This window comes from Plasmodium vinckei, assembly GCF_900681995.1.
Source record: "Plasmodium vinckei vinckei genome assembly, chromosome: PVVCY_10".
Taxonomy (NCBI): domain Eukaryota; phylum Apicomplexa; class Aconoidasida; order Haemosporida; family Plasmodiidae; genus Plasmodium; species Plasmodium vinckei.
Genome location: NC_051302.1, coordinates 585,642 through 600,859, shown reverse-complemented (window position 1 = coordinate 600,859; position 15,218 = coordinate 585,642). Strand labels below are relative to the sequence as shown.

Below are 15,218 nucleotides of genomic sequence, written 5' to 3'. Positions count from 1 at the left end.
CTTATTATTGTGTTATCTATGTTTTAAGCGTCTTCCCTTTTTTTGAGGGTATGCACACCCAATGTGTAATTACAAACATAAAAAAAATTAAACTAGTTTCATGTGATATCTAAAATGATAACTGAAGAATATGAAGATAGCATTCAAGTAACCTCGAGTTGCTGGTTAAGCAAATATAAAGGCAGTAATAATAGCATAAAGAATAAGAACATAAATAAGCCTAGTAATTTGGTTGTCCCTAATTTTAATGTTTGCTTGAAATCGGTGGCTTTACCAATAATAAAATCAAAAAATGATTTGGAATGTATAAATGAAAATAAACAATTAAATAGATTAAGAAGAGAACGAAAAAAAAAAAAGATCGAAGATACAAATATAATAAATGATGATGAAGTTTGTTCTATTTTGTTAAGAAGTAAAGCACTTAATGAAACATGGAATAATATGAATAAATATTTGAACTGTTATATATATAATTATGTAAATAATATAATAGATAAGGAAATAATTTTTTTGAACAAACATTTATGTCTAAAAAATGACAAGGTATCTTTATTAATTATAAAAACACAAACGTGCCCATTTGTAAATTTAATGCAATATAGAATATTAGTAGAGCATTTGAAAAAAATCAACAGCCCTGAAGAAGACAAAGAAAAAGATGATACAATAAATATGGGGAATGACCATACAAAACTTGATAAAGAAGATAACATGAGTGACGATAGTAACAATGAAAGTAGCTATCCTTGTAGTACCAATGATAAACTGCTAGCACCAGTTTATACAATTTTAACTAAAAAAAAAAATGTTATGGCATGCATAATAAATGTATATCATAATGATACAGTGGAAAATATAATTATTCGGATTGTAAAAAGAATAAATAGTAGTATTAATAATAAGCGCATACAAATAGACAAAAGTAATGTTGATGAATTATTTCATAAAGTAATTAAAAGACATCAAAAAAATGGTGTTTTAGTTATATTTATTAAGAATTATTTAAAATTAAAATCATCTATATTTAGCGCATTTTTATTGTATTTAACTCATTTAAAAGAACTTAATAATATAAATATAAGTGTTATTATAACAAATTGTTGTATCTTATCAGGTTTAAGTAATTTAGATAATATTATAACAAAACATTTGCATGTTAATATTTACAATATGTATATAAATTATTATAGTTTAATGGAAAATATAATGTTCAATCCAATTTTTAATAATATACTTTTTAAATTAAAAGAGTATAACACATTAATTGATTATATATTTTTTTGTAATCATAGTATTAGTTTTTTAAAATTAAAATATATTATTTATATGTATATACGAGATTTTTTTGATAAAAAACTCTTATCTTTTTTAAACATACCATTGGAATATTTTAATGAAAAAGATATTGATGAAGAAAATAATGAAGAGTGTGCCACTAAAAGGAATAGCGAGCGATGTAACACCAAAAATGAAAAACGGTTGGAATACAGCAAAAAGACATTTTCTACTTATAAAAGTGAACTGATTAAATCTTTAAGTTGTATTGATGTAGCTAATATACATAAAAAATATGCGCTTTTATTACATGCAAGTAATTTTTATAAAATTCATATTAACTACTTTAAAAATGTGGGGAAATCAAACATGCTCTATATTATTGATATGGAAGAGAAAAAAAAAATCACGGAGCAAGCAACAGTGATCATGCTGAATAATAAATTAGTTCCCATATCAAAACAGTTTCATGGAAAAAACAATGCAACCAAAGAAAATAACGCAGTGGGGAAATATAATATGAACATTCAGAATAACTTAGAAAATGAACAGAATGAAAAAAATTCATCAGATGAACATAATAATATTAAAAAGTGTAATAATAAACGAATAGAAAGAAATGGAAAATTAGAATATGAAGATGATACTAATTTGGTAAATGGTCAAATGAATAAAAAAGCAAAGGTTAAACATGAATCTTTTCATATGTGTATAGAAAATTTTAGTTTTATATATCATGAAAAAGAAAGTAACGAAGCAAAAAATATGAAAAATGTTATTGCTCAAAAATTTGAAGGTAAAGAAATTAATAAAATAAATAGACACAATAACAGTGGTATTATGAATGAAACAAGCAATTTAGATAATAACGAAATATTTTTTTTACACAATGAAAATGAATTAAATAAAGGAAAAGAAATAGCATACTCATTTTTATTAAACAGAGATCTTATTAAACACAAATTAAAAAATAATGGGAATTTTCCAAGTTACTATTATCAAAATTATGGTATGCATAATTTATCTGAAAATTTATCACCAATCAATAGAATACAAAATAACGATTTTATGAACAGTTGTGATTATATAAAACAGTATGTTATAAATAATTTATTTAGTCACATGAAATCAGAGCATAATATCGATGGATTTCAAATGCTACAAAAAGAATGGGAAAACAATGAATATTTAAAAATATATAAATATGAAGAGAATCTTGTTTCAAAAGCAAAGGCATGTAATACTGTTGCTAATGATAGAACCAGTAAAAATAAAACAAATAAAAATATTAAGAAGAGTAATGATGAGGGGAAAAATATTTCCACTAATGAAGATATGAAAAAAATGGAACTATTATATTTACATAAATGTCTAGTTAAATCGATCTGTATAAGAATGATTGATCTTGTTTATAAAAAAAACAAATATAATATATGTTTATCTATAATTAATATTATTTTAAAGAATGTTCCAATATATGCATCATTAAGAAAAAGAGTAAAATGTATAAAAGAGTTATTTAAAAAATATGAAAAAAGATATATTATACAAAATTTGGAAGATTTAAAAGCCGCAAGTGATGAAATAGACAAAGAAATAAAACAAATCTTAAACACAATTTGTGATTTATTTATAAATCTTTATGTAACTAAAAAAAATATACTAAAAAAAATTCTAAATGATATTAACGCCTTTTTAAAAGATGCTTCTTATGTTTTTAAGTTGGAGGAATATATAGACAGCTATAAAGAAAATAAAACAAATTCATCATCCTCTTTAAGCATGGAATTTTTTTTGAACAAAATAAATTTCTTAATTATTTTTTTAAATGCATCAATTGTTGTAAAAAAAAAAAATGAATACAACAAGCGTTTTTCAGGTTATGAAAACAGCAACAATATGTTTCCCCCCAATGGAACTGATTATAACAATCAGAGTGAATTGAATAGAACCCCCAAAAAAGAAATATTCGAAGAAATAATGAATAACCATATAAGTTGGCATCAAACTAGTGTTGGCGGTACGAATAAAAAAATACCATATACAGATTTAACTCCAATTAATATAAATATGGATTATGAAAAAAAAGATCCAAATAATAATATATCCAAAAATAATGGCAATAATTTTGATGATATTATGGATAATAATGAAAAAATGAGTATAGTAATAGAAAGCTATTTGAGTAATATGAATAATGAAGATATAGATACAACATGTATTGAATTCATTTTGGTGTTTTTCTGTGAATATTTATACTTTCTTTTAATACCATGTGTATATTTACTTCCACTGGTAAATCTATGTATAACACATGAGCATCCAATGGAATTTTATGATCTATTTAAACCTAATTTGCAAATGAAATTATTAAATGTCCTTTATTATAATAAACTAGAATTAAAGGATATAAACTCAGTTAATTTTGATTTTTCTTTGAATTATAAACCAGTTGAGTCAGTAAAAAATTTGAGAAACTTCAATGAAGAAATGAGCAAGCAATTCCCTATATTAGAGAAAGTCCGAAGAAGAAGAAATAATTTGGAAGTCCAAGACGATAAACTGATTTCTAAAGAAAATCAGGAAAATCATAAACTAGACAATATAAATGATGAAATAAAATATTTTTCTTTTGAGCATATTGGAAAAATTTGTGAAATTGAAGACCTTGTGATTATATTTAAAATAATTCAAGGAATGAATATGAAATATATGAACATTTTTAATATGTTTATTGAATACATTAATGTAAAGCTATATATAGATAGACATGAGAATGGAGAAAAAAATATTAGTACTATAAGTAGTAATACTCGTTCCGGGATAAATAAAAATAATAATAAAAATACATTATCCTCATATTGTTATAGTAAAACATTTCAAGAATTATTTTATAATTTTATGATAGGAATTATGTCTCTTTTTTATTTTTTGAAAATAATTCATGTCCCATCAATTTTTTTACGAGGAGACAATGAAACAAATTTCGATTCAACACCGTTCAATAGTTATGATAATAAAAATGATCAAAATATATATGATAGTCATAATAATCAATATAGTACCAAGAATGAATTTGCACAAAAAGATCATATATCTAATAATACACAATTTAATGAACAAGATCAGCAAGAAATTGGAGACGATCAAAATATATTACCAAATGATAAAAGAGGACAATTTTCAGCTTTAATTGAAACAGACAATGATGCAGATTATAGATATAAAAATTATGTTTTCAATATGTTGAGTAGCATTAATTTGAGAAAACTTGTCTATGGGCAAAGCTACTATATTAATTGATTTGCTTTGCACCTATACAAAAAAAGTTTTCCTTCTATTTTTTTCACTTTACAATTTTTTGCATTTACGGCCATTATTTTTTAATGATGCCTTTTCGTTTATCGTAATTGTATACACCCTAAGCGTCTTTACACTATATAATATGTATTATATATATAGTTTGCTTTTTTTTTAACTTATATCTTTAATTTTTTTTATGGAAAACTACCATCTTTAAAATTTTTATATTTTAATTTTATTTTATCACATTATATGACATATTCATAAAATCATTAAACATATAAAAATATACACCCATAATAGCTTTTCCTTTCATATTCATTATAAAAAATTAAAAACCCTTACAAAAATGGCCTCACTTAGTTTTACACAATGGCCATTTAAGTGGTAAAAAAGGTGGTTTAAATTTGTTTGCCAACGAAAAGCATATAATATATGATAGGCTATGATGTATTGAATATTAATGTCTGCTAACACCATAATGCACAACATAAACTAGAAACACATTTGCTTTATTCATATTTAGTGTTTATTTAAAAATTGTTATAATGCCCCAAGCATTGGTTAATATATAAACAAATAAGTTCAAACATTTTTTTTTATATATCTTGTAATAAGTAATATTAAATTTTGTACGAATAAAAATAAGTCAAAACCAACATATGCATGCATATATATATGTATATTAATCATATAAAAAGGCTTTGGCATTATATTTGAATAATATATAATGTTTAACTGGGTAACAGACCTTTTTTTTAGCTTTTACTAAAATTTATTATATATATAATTTTTTTTAAATATATAATTAATAGTGTTATGTAAAAAAATATATATAATAATACACAGTATATGCATTATATATCAAAAATAAATTTACATTTATATTTGAATGCTATTTCATTTATTCGAAGGTTATATATTAATAGCAAGAATTTTAAATAAATTGAAAAAAAATTAAAGGCACGTTTAAGGAAAAATATTATATACATATAATAACATTACATAATAATATATATATAATATTTAAAATTTTATGCAGTTTTATTTATAATTTTTATATGTGAAATTAACTTTTATATATTTAATATTTTTTCCTTATATATAATATATATATATATACTTTTTTTTATTTATTTTACAATTAGCTCATTTAACAGCTTGCTTAAAAAAAAGGAAAAATATATAAATATAGATAACAGTTTTTCAATATGAAAAGTATAACTTTTTTCGTGCTTAATATATGCTCCACCCTAATCCTTTTATCACACTGTGAAGGTAATATAATTAAAACAAAATAATTTTTTTAAATATAACAAACAATGCATAAAATATAATAAGGAAAAATATATATACATAATATTCTACATGTAAATGAAACTATCTTTTTTGTTGATTAAAAATTATGCTTATATTATATGACAAAAATAAACAAAAAAACAATGAATAATGCAACGATGGACATACATAATATGCAGATTGCCCATGTGCATGAGATCATATAATTCATTAAGTTATAGACTGATTGCTTAATATATTTATATATACGATAAAATTGATAGCTTTATTAACTATATATTATGAATAAAATAGCTCTTATATTTTAACTATTCATATTTATATACAAAAGCTAAATTAGTTTCATTGCGGTAGCAAGTGTTAAAATCCGGGTGCATATATAGTTCTATTAATAATAGTGTCCATATTTTATGCATTTATGTATATCAATCGTTATGTTACTATATAAAATATTTATATATATTTTTCAATTTATGCTCAGATAACAGCCTATATTCCTTTGATATTGTAAACGAGACCAGTTGGATAAAAATCGCAAAGAAAATATTTAAAGAGAAATCTCCTTCGAATTTCACAATCATACCGTTTAATAAGGAAAATTCAGATGATAACGAAAGTGGTAAAGAAGAATCAATATTATTAATTAGAAAAAAAATCAAACCAAATAATGGTAATGCCATAATACCTGGAGATAGTAATAGTGACGATATCAACGATTTTAGCTTAAATTTTACACCAAATCAATTTTCTGATAAAAACGAAGATATCGAAGATAATCCCGAATACCCAACTACTTCATACAAACCATCTGACGATCTTAATTCTAATTCCTCATTTATCGAAGAATCAGAAAAGGCTGAAACAGAATTGGAATCAGATTCAGAAAATAAAAATAAAGATATAAATATTAGTAGCAATTTAGAAGAAAACAACACAATGAATGAAAGTGATAAAATTGACAGTAAATATGAATTGACTGGAAATGAAAAATGTGATAATTCAATGAAACTAGGAAACCTTTCAAATTATACAAATCAAGAAACTATTAACAAATCATTATCTGTTGGTGAAACATTCTGTATTGACTTCGAAGGAAATGCTGGTACTGGATATATATGGGTATTATTAGGAATACACAAGGATGAACCAGCTATAAATCCTGAAGAATTCCCCAAAAAATTAATTAAAAAACCCTTCTTTTCAGAAGAAATTTCTGTTACTCAACCCAAAAAATTTAAAATCAATGAACATAATAGTTCAAAAAATGTAGGTGACGGAAACAATGCATCAGAGCAAAACGAAAATGATTCTAAAGAACCTAAGAAACCCAAAATGCATATCCTTGGAGGCCCAGAACCAGTACGAAGTGTAATTAAAGCTCATAAACCCGGAAAATATTATATTGTTTATTCTTATTATAGACCATTTTCACCAGAATCAGGAGCAAACACTAAAATTCTTAACGTAACTGTCCAATAAAGAGTATAAAAAATAAAAATTTTGTGAAAAGGGGCTTATATGCTCTACCTTGATTTGATATGCATCGCTGCATACAAACACACATATATGCGCATATAATATATGTGATTATAATTTTTTTTTATGCCACCCACATATCTTTAGGGTACTATTTTATCTATTTTTTTCGAAGTAATAATATTTAAGCATTTTTTTTAATATTAATCATTGTATATGTCTTTAATTTTATTATGGCTATCCTTTATTTTTATCGGCAAAAATGCATTAATTTGTAATTGTATATAATTATCAAATTGATTAATTTAGATAGGCTCCGTTAATATATTACATAGATGTATGTGCATTTATATAATTATATTTATAATTCAATTATTTGTGAATTTTTTAAACAAATCATAAATTATAAAAATGTATGATTAATAATAATTAAAGAAATTAGTTTTGGGAAAAAAAAATTTTAATTTCAAAACGGAAATTAATATAATACACGGGACCGAGATAAAAATATCCCAAAAGAATATATTTTTTTAAATAAGTTCTATAGAAATGTTTTTTTTTATTTGATAAAAATAAATAATGTAATTAATGAAATATTTATTTTATCTTATTTTATTTGATTTCATCTCATTTTTTACTAAGCAATTTATTTGAATATTTCTTCATTATATGTTATTATAATGTTGCGATTTTGTATAAAATGTATATTTTCTTTGGCAAATATGGCTACTAGGTGGACCTTGCAAAGTATTATATTATTTTTTTGGCTGTAGAGAATTATAAGATGAAAAAATATATATTTTGATGCCATATTTTTACTGTAAAATAATTGATATAATATAGTACACTCCTTTTTAATTCCCTTCCCCAACTACGGAATTTCGTGGAGAATAATATATATATGTTAATATGCATGATTGGATAAGAAAAACGGTTGTATATAAAATATAAAAAAACCTACATAATTAAAAAGCGGAAGGGTACTTTAAAGATTTACCAAATTGAAAGAGTAAAATAGCCAAGTGGTGAAATAAAGTGGCAATAATAAACGACGTGATATTATATGGTCATTTTAAAAAGTACCTTAGCAACATAACTTTACTATTTTGGTGAATATTATTAAATATACTATGGGGTGAATTGTTTAATTAAATGGAAAAGATAAAAACAGTCACACCCCTTATAGTTGGATCATATGGACTAACATTAAGTTGCTATTTAATGTACGAGAATCGAACGAAAAAAAAATGGGCAAAAATAAATGGGAGTGTTGATCATGTTACATTAAAATATTCAAAACATTTTCAAGGTGGATCATTCCACTTAAATATAAAATATTTCTTTTTCATAAATAATGAAAGGATTGAAAATGATAAAGAATATAAAATATACATGGATTTATTTAAAACCCCCAAAGGTGATCAAAATATAGAAACAAATATCTATACAAAAAATATTTTTGATCAAGTATCAAGAGAAAAGGATATTTGCATTCTGTATAATCCACAAAATTATAATCAATCAGAACCCTTAATATATATTTATAATAATGAGATCTTAGAAGAATACAAGTTAATTAATAAATTAAAAAAGAGAATCTGTAAAATACAAAATATGTTATATAGTTATATCGATATTAGAAAAATTACAGCAAACTTATCCCTTTTTAATAAAATCGGAACAGATAAGAACAAATGTGTAGAAGATGCCCATAAGGAGAAGGACCCTAGCGGCAATCATAGTGATATTGGAAATAATAATAAGCTTTTAAAAGATAATAAAAAATTAATAAATGCATACGACATAAATAGTTTATTTCCTATTTATATGTTCTCATGCAGTATGTTTTTATGTTTGTCTTTTTTTTTGAAGAAAAGAATTCATACAGTGAGAAATGAATTGTTACAAAAAAAAATTTTAAAATAAAAAAAAAAACAATGATATATATACACATATTTTAGTGCATGCATCTCGCCATTTTTTCTTTTTGGTCTTTTCTTGATAAACCAAGAGTTATCAATAGTAATAATACTTTAATTTGTTACCTTTCTCGTTTTTTTTGAATGGTTTTTTTCCTTATGTATGTCGTGTTACTTATCCTTTATGTTAAATAACTTTGTGAAAATACCGGGAGGCAACTTTACCTTACCTATAGTAAACATTTTTTTTTTACCTTCATTTTGCTTTTCGAGCAATTTTCTGCGTCGTGTTATATCACCTCCATAGCACTTGGCAGTCACATTTTTTTTTAATGGCTTAATTTTTTCAGAAACAAAAACATTTGACCCAATAGCAGCTTGAATAACAATCAAAAATTGATGAGGATTAATTAGGCTTTTTAATTTTGAGACAATGGCTTTAGATTTTTCTTGATAGTTTAATTTATGTGCAATAAATGTCAAGGATTCAATACATTTATTGTTTATATATATATGAACTTTGTATAAATCACTTTGTTTATATATAATATAATTTTCATAACTCATTGATCCAAAACCTTTAGTTGATGATTTTATTTCATCTAAAAAATTAATCAAAATTTCTGATAATGGCATATCAAAAGTAAAAATTATTTGATCATTAATATGTTCCTTTTTTATAAAAATTCCTCTTCTTTTAAAACACTCATTCATTATGTGCTTTTGATATTCCTCAGGAGTAATAATATTTGTTTTAACATAAGGTTCATATATATGCTCAATATAATTTTTCTGAGGTATATCATTTGAATTACTGGTCATAAAAAACATTCCACTTGGTGTTTTAGTTTCACTTGCTTCTTTTTTCGTAGATTCAGAATTTCCATCATCTATATTAATACTATTTATATCAAAATTTTTTTCTATTAACTTAGCTTTTAACCTTTTATCTATATATTTTTCCTTTACCTTTACTAAATAATTTACTGAAGGGGCTGTAATAATAGTTTCTACATTATATTCTCTTTTGATTCTTTCTTGGATTATATTTAAATGTAATAATCCATTAAACCCGCATTTAAAACCCTTCCCTAATGTTTCACATATATCCGTTTTAAATGAAAAGGATGTATCATTTAGCTTCAATTTATTTAATGCGACTTCCAGTTCTTTGCATTTTTTATCATTCACACTATATATGTTACAATAGACAGATGGATAAGCAATATCTATTTTATCCGCTGCAATATCTTTTATATTTATTTCTTCGAATTCTTCATTTTTTTCATGTATTTTATCTGTATCAGTATCTGTACTTTCGATTTGGTTCACTTCTTTTATTGTCCCTGTGCCGATACCCACCTCCTTTTTGTCCAAATTATGTAAATCATATTCTGTATTACATTGAACTTCTTTTACATTTATTAAGTTTTCATTTTCTTTATTTTCAAAATTTATGTTAACATGATTATCAACATCATTATTAATGGTATTAGAAATGTGTTGGTCAGTATTTGTGAGTGTGCTATAAAAATCGCTTTTTTTAATATTTATATGTATTTTTTTTTGCTGTTCATTTATTTGAACTACATCATGATTGATTATAGTCTCACTAATTTCAATATCATCAAAATTTCTAATGTTTGAAGAAATATATGCAATATCTCCCTGGTATATTATATCAGTTGGTTTCATATTAGGGGTTAAATAACCCACTTCTTGTATAATATATGTTTTTTTACTATTTATAAAATAAATTTTTTGTTTTTTTTTTAGAAACCCATTTAACACTTTAACGATCAATATTACTCCTTTATATTGATCATAAAAAGAATCAAAAACAATACCTCTGAAAAATGTGTTTGATTGTATAGGAGGGTGAGGTATATCCGTTATGATTCTTTGAAACACATTTTCTACATTATTTCCATATTTTGCGGATATTTTTAAAATTTCTTCTTTTTTAAAATCAAATTTGTTTACCAAATCTTCACATATTTTATCATATATACATGTATTTAAATCAATTTTATTTATTACTGGAATTATTTTGATATTGTGTTTTTTTATTTCTAAAAATATATTAAGAGTTTGTGCTTGAATACCTTTACCTCCATCTATTAGTAAAATTGCACCTTCGCAAACATTTAGTGATCTTTTAACTTCATGATAAAAATCAAAATGTCCAGGTGTGTCAATTAAATTAAAAATATAATTTTTATAATTCATACGAACAGCCTTTAATTTAATAGTTATCCCTCTTTCCCTTTCAAGTGCCATCATATCTAAAAATTGATCTTGCATTTTTTTTTTTTTAATTGTATTTGTTAATTCTAAAAATCGGTCAGCCAAAGTCGATTTGCCACTATCAATATGTGCTAGGATACAAAAATTACGAACATTTTTCTGTTCAATGTTAGATTTATGTAGCATTTCATTATTTAAATCTGAATTTTCAATTGGCATAATGTCTTTGTTGAGGATATCGCCATCTTTATTATCATTGTATTGTTTTTTACTATGTTCGTTATCCTTATAAATATTGCTGTTGTTCTCTTTAGTATAATCATTTACATCTTCCTTTTCTGATATGTGACAGGTTGAATTTTTATTCCTTGGTGTTTTATTATGCTTTTTCTCATAAAAATTGTGATTAATTTTTTTTTTTTTTATAAGTCCTTCCCATTTTTTTAATAACAATAGGGGATTAAAACTTGGAATATAATTTAATGAATAAATTGGCCTTTGTGAATGGCCTATATTATTCTGTATTTTGTTATGCCATTTTATTATTCTACTAAAACTATTCCTTTTTAAAAAGGCGGACGTTTTTCGTAACCACCATTTTTGTCCCCTTTCTCGACAACTTAGTGTATCACTGACCAAGGATACATTTTTTTTGTTTATTACATTATATTTAATATTGCATACATATGTAAAATTAAATAAGAATATTATAAATATAGAAATGCGTAATATCCTTCTAAATCCCAGATTGTAAATCATTAAAACGAGTCAAACAATCCCCAAATTATACATACATGTATAGTACATATATTATGTATACTAAATCATATAAAAATTATAAAACACATATTTACTATATGCCACGCATATATAAATGCTTATATGATAGTAGTTTCGAAGATTTAAAGATTATAACTTTTGATAAATTTCCTAACATTTTTCTAAGTATAGCATAGTATTAATAGTTTACATAAAAGTGATAATGAAAGGCATTATATAGCCATTTTGTTTTTGTAACATTATTTAAATTGCATAGATAGAAAAAAAAAATTTTTAATGTGTTATTTTTTTATTTACGAAATATAAAAATAAATAACTATTTAAAAAAAATAAAATAATATCAATATTAATAAAAAAAAATATAAGCCCATTTTTATTAAAAAATATATATTAAATAATTAAAGGGCAATTGAATAAATGAATGGATAAACGATTATGGGCATACACACATTCAAAAAAAGAAAAAATATAATGCACAAAAAACAGTATAAAGCGGATTTGACCTGCTTCAATTAGCCAAGAGCGGCTTGTAAATTAATCGACAGATTGTGGTGAAATGTTTGATAATTATTAAAATCATTTACATTTTTATTCAAAATAATTGAATATATATTTTCCCAAACTTTTTTTTGTTTTTTTTTTTTGACTATAGATTGTAAATTATTAGGTTGTGATGCTCTATATTTATTTTTACTTTGCCAATAGAGTTTCATAGATCTTGATATTTTTTCTCGTGTTTTGCTTGAAACAGCGTTATTATTTTTACATTTTTTTATAAAATATTTTCGTTGCCCTTCTAATGTTTTTAACTTGTAATCTTTATCATTTTTCCATTTATTTTTTATGCTGTCTGATATTTTTTTATTATGGTGAGCACCTCTTTTCTTAAAGGATTTTATCATTTTTTTCCGAAAATCAGCATCTTTCCATTTTTTAATCATAATTGATCGAAGTTTCTCCTTCATGCTTTTTTTAGACTCTTCGGACAAAACTCTTTTTGTGGAATTTTGTTTTTTTTTGTTTTTTTCATTTTTATTTGTTTGTATTTTTTGATCATCATCATTGCTTTTTAATTTATTTGGTGTATTGTTTTCTACAGGTTTTATGCAAATTTGTCTGGTTCTATCTGTTTCTATATGAGAAGAAATATCAGGTGATACATTTATATCCATTACGGTAGCATCCGCATTTGCCATTAAATATATAGGTATATTTGTATTTTTTTTCCTTAATTGCCATTTTTTTCTAATTAAATTTGTGTCATTTTCCCCCCCAGAAATTGGTGTAACATTTATATTATTATCTGAATAATTTAACCTCGATATTTTTTTCATTTTCCAATTTTTATAACCTATGTTGTTGTCATTTTTAACGATGTTATGCTGATTTGAGAGGAAATGATATTTGCTCTTCTTAGATTGTCCATTTTTTCTGGGTTCATTTGCATAAGTTTCTATTGTTAAAGCATTATTCAACTTTCGGTTTCTTATTCTATTATTATTATTGGTTGGAGGTTTACAAATAGATTTTATATACCCTCTTTTTACTATGTCATTATTACATGCTTGTTCATTCCTGCCTTCATAATTTAAATGCTTTGCAACCCCTATTGATGAATTACAAAATTTGGAATTACATTCATTCAAATTGATTTTAAATATTAAAAAAAATAGCAAAGCAATATAATATAATGACGTTCTCTTCTTTTCAATATACATATACGAAAAAAAAAGAAAGAAACATAATAGAAGGGAAAGGGAATGCCATATAAAACAAAAATAAAGGACACAGGGGTCAAAATAGTGGATAATTAAAAAATTCACATTATTATCATACAAAACAAGTTTTGGCTAACTGAAAGCATGTGCATATTATATATGATACAAATAATATAATTTATTAAAAAAATATACTTATATTTTGCTAAAATTATATCATAATTGATGTGCTTATTTTGTACATTCAAACAATTTATCAATGTTAAACTATTTTATTATTGCTTTATTTATTTGAGATATATCTTCTCTCAATATATTTATAACTTTTTAATACCACATAGTTTATTGTTTAGTGATAATAAACTGCATTTGCCATTAAGGTCTACTTAATACACATGTATATAAGTTATGTGTGTTCCCCACTTCTTAGTTTGTCATAAAATAAAATACTCTTGGTTATGTTATTTCTTTATTTCTTCTGCCTTTTTTGTTTTTTTTTGAAGTTATAAACTAAATCATTTCAAAATATGTTCGTATATGTAAACACGTATAAATATATATTCCCCTTATTACAAAATCACATTTTTCGCTTTAATAATATATCGTATCTACAGTTTGTAAAGAAAATTTACTTATATTTACATATATATTAATACTCCAAAATAAAGTTATTATTAATAAAGAATATATATATTTTTTTATTTCCCTTTAATAGAAATATAATTGATGAATATCATTGCTCTAATATTTTTTTTTCTTCGTGCTGTGTATTGCTTATTTAAAGTGGCATAAAATCGTTTTAAGAATCCATAAAAAAATTACACTTAATTGTATTTGTGAGAGGAAAGCAAAATATTGATTATTCAAATAAGTTCTATTTATTTTAATTTTTTTTGTAAATAAAATTCGAAAAATTATGAGAAAGGCCAATATGTATACACATTGTGTATCTTAAATTAAATTTATAATATTTATTTTTATTAACAAATAAGTGGGAAATTATTACTTTTTTTAATTAAACGTGTTTATTTTTTTTTGTTTCATTATATATTTCGTTGGAAATAAATTTTTCTTTTATATCGACCTAATGAAAATTTTAATATATTAATACATATAAATAAACATTTGAAAAAAAGTAATATTAAAAATTCTAACACACTAAAAAGGCTAATATATGGATAATAAACTTGTGTATGCT

General features: G+C 23.5%; 5 protein-coding genes across 5 annotated transcripts; 3 read left to right on the top strand and 2 right to left on the bottom strand.

Annotated features, from left to right (window-relative positions):
* Positions 1–114: 114 nt before the first annotated feature.
* On the top strand, positions 115–4,581 carry PVVCY_1001490 (conserved Plasmodium protein, unknown function; the record flags this gene model as incomplete). Its single annotated transcript, XM_037634436.1, has 1 exon — positions 115–4,581. The coding sequence occupies one exon, from the start codon at positions 115–117 to the stop codon at positions 4,579–4,581; it is 4,467 nt and encodes a 1,488-aa protein (XP_037490533.1).
* Positions 4,582–5,792: 1,211 nt separating this feature from the next.
* Positions 5,793–7,359, top strand: PVVCY_1001480 (inhibitor of cysteine proteases, putative; the record flags this gene model as incomplete). Its single annotated transcript, XM_037634435.1, has 2 exons — positions 5,793–5,859; positions 6,362–7,359. 2 exons carry the CDS (start codon positions 5,793–5,795, stop codon positions 7,357–7,359), a joined length of 1,065 nt encoding a protein of 354 aa, XP_037490532.1.
* Positions 7,360–8,508: 1,149 nt separating this feature from the next.
* PVVCY_1001470 (conserved Plasmodium protein, unknown function) lies at positions 8,509–9,282 on the top strand (the record flags this gene model as incomplete). Its single annotated transcript, XM_008625601.1, has 1 exon — positions 8,509–9,282. The coding sequence occupies one exon, from the start codon at positions 8,509–8,511 to the stop codon at positions 9,280–9,282; it is 774 nt and encodes a 257-aa protein (XP_008623823.1).
* A 164-nt stretch (positions 9,283–9,446) lies between these two features.
* On the bottom strand, positions 9,447–12,281 carry PVVCY_1001460 (GTP-binding protein, putative; the record flags this gene model as incomplete). The annotated part of the gene is made up of 1 exon (XM_008625600.1): positions 9,447–12,281. The coding sequence occupies one exon, from the start codon at positions 12,279–12,281 to the stop codon at positions 9,447–9,449; it is 2,835 nt and encodes a 944-aa protein (XP_008623822.1).
* A 533-nt stretch (positions 12,282–12,814) lies between these two features.
* PVVCY_1001450 (conserved Plasmodium protein, unknown function) lies at positions 12,815–14,020 on the bottom strand (the record flags this gene model as incomplete). Its single annotated transcript, XM_008625599.1, has 1 exon — positions 12,815–14,020. One exon carries the CDS (start codon positions 14,018–14,020, stop codon positions 12,815–12,817), a length of 1,206 nt encoding a protein of 401 aa, XP_008623821.1.
* Between the last annotated feature and the right edge of the window lie 1,198 nt (positions 14,021–15,218).